This window comes from Stegastes partitus, unplaced genomic scaffold, assembly GCF_000690725.1.
Source record: "Stegastes partitus isolate 25-593 unplaced genomic scaffold, Stegastes_partitus-1.0.2 Scaffold588, whole genome shotgun sequence".
Lineage (NCBI taxonomy): Eukaryota > Metazoa > Chordata > Actinopteri > Pomacentridae > Stegastes > Stegastes partitus.
Genome location: NW_007578319.1, coordinates 359,239 through 360,498, shown reverse-complemented (window position 1 = coordinate 360,498; position 1,260 = coordinate 359,239). Strand labels below are relative to the sequence as shown.

General features: G+C 46.4%; 1 protein-coding gene across 1 annotated transcript in view; it reads left to right on the top strand.

The window, feature by feature from the left end:
* Positions 1 to 492: 492 nt before the first annotated feature.
* The window catches only part of LOC103362616 (casein kinase II subunit alpha'-like), a 12,651-nt gene continuing 11,883 nt past the window's right edge, over positions 493 to 1,260 (top strand). Inside the window, exon 1 of the mRNA XM_008289019.1 lies at positions 493 to 702. Within this exon, the coding sequence (XP_008287241.1) occupies positions 585 to 702 (118 nt within the window). The 5' untranslated portion in view covers positions 493 to 584. The remainder of the gene's footprint in view (positions 703 to 1,260) is intronic.

Here is a 1,260-nt window from a genome sequence, read left to right as displayed (position 1 = left end):
AACCTTGGGAGGAAAAAACTAAATACAATTGACTGAAATGTCAGACAAAGAAAAGCAGCAAACTTTGACATTTGTGAAGGTGATACCATCAGATTTGGGGCATTTTTGATTGAAAAATGATGTCACTGATTCATTGATTATCAACATTTTTACAGAATCAACTGAATAATCACTGTTTTCAACTACATATATGATCTTGGGCTTGTTTTTCTTATTATTTCTGCTTTTCTAACCAGAATGATAAACTGATTCCTCCAGATTTTATAGCTAGTTCCACCACTACAGTAATGCTTGTCTCCTTGTTTTCCCTGCAGCTGGCGGCTCTTCATCCCCTCCTGCCCAACGTCTTGCTCAGGGGCTTCACTCAGTCGTTCATCGTAGCTCTGTCGTTCTGCACGGCGGTGGGATCGGACCGGCCCGACGCCTTTCACCAGACGGCACAAGCAGCCAAAGCCAATGCTAAGCACAGCGCGGGGATCTTAACGCCGCAAATTCTGCAGAGTCGGTGCGCCGCCTTCCAGTATCGAGCCAACAAGTATTCAGCGGGAGGTGAAGGTCCTCGACACGGAGCCTCAAAGCTAGCGATGCCCGGATCCACGCCGGCCAGCAGCAAGGCTCGGGTGTACACCGACGTCAACACACAGAAGAACAGAGAGTACTGGGACTATGATGCACATGTGCCAAACTGGAGGTACGTTTCATGTTAAAGAGCCCTTATTCTGCTTTCTTTTTCTATCTCCTTTGCTTCTGTAATGTATAAAACTGCTTTTTTGTGCTTGTAAAATTCCTGCAAACTTACAAAGTTCGCACCACAGACAGTAAAACTCTGATCCTTACCTGCCTGAAACACCTATTAAAGTACAGGCTTTACTTCTGTTACTTATCTGCATCACTGTGTCACACATTTGCATAACAGCTGACTAGCAGCTGGTTTTGCACGCTCTCACAGAGCGAATGAGCAGCTTCCTCGCAGTCGATTTCCTCGCTGAAGCTGCTTCTGCTCGAGCTACGTCCCTTTACTCAGAGATGTGGAGGTACAGTACATGAGCAACTTTCGCTTTTGTTGGACCCGCTGACCAATCAGAGCAGACTGGGCTTTTCTAACCTTGAGGACAGGAGTTAAAATAGAGCAGGGGTGTCGACATCCGGTCCTCGAGGGCCGCAATCCTGCATGTTTTAGATGTTTCCCTCTTCCAACACACCTGATTCAAATGATCAGGATCGTTATCAGACTTCTGCAGAGCTTGATGATGAGCTGAT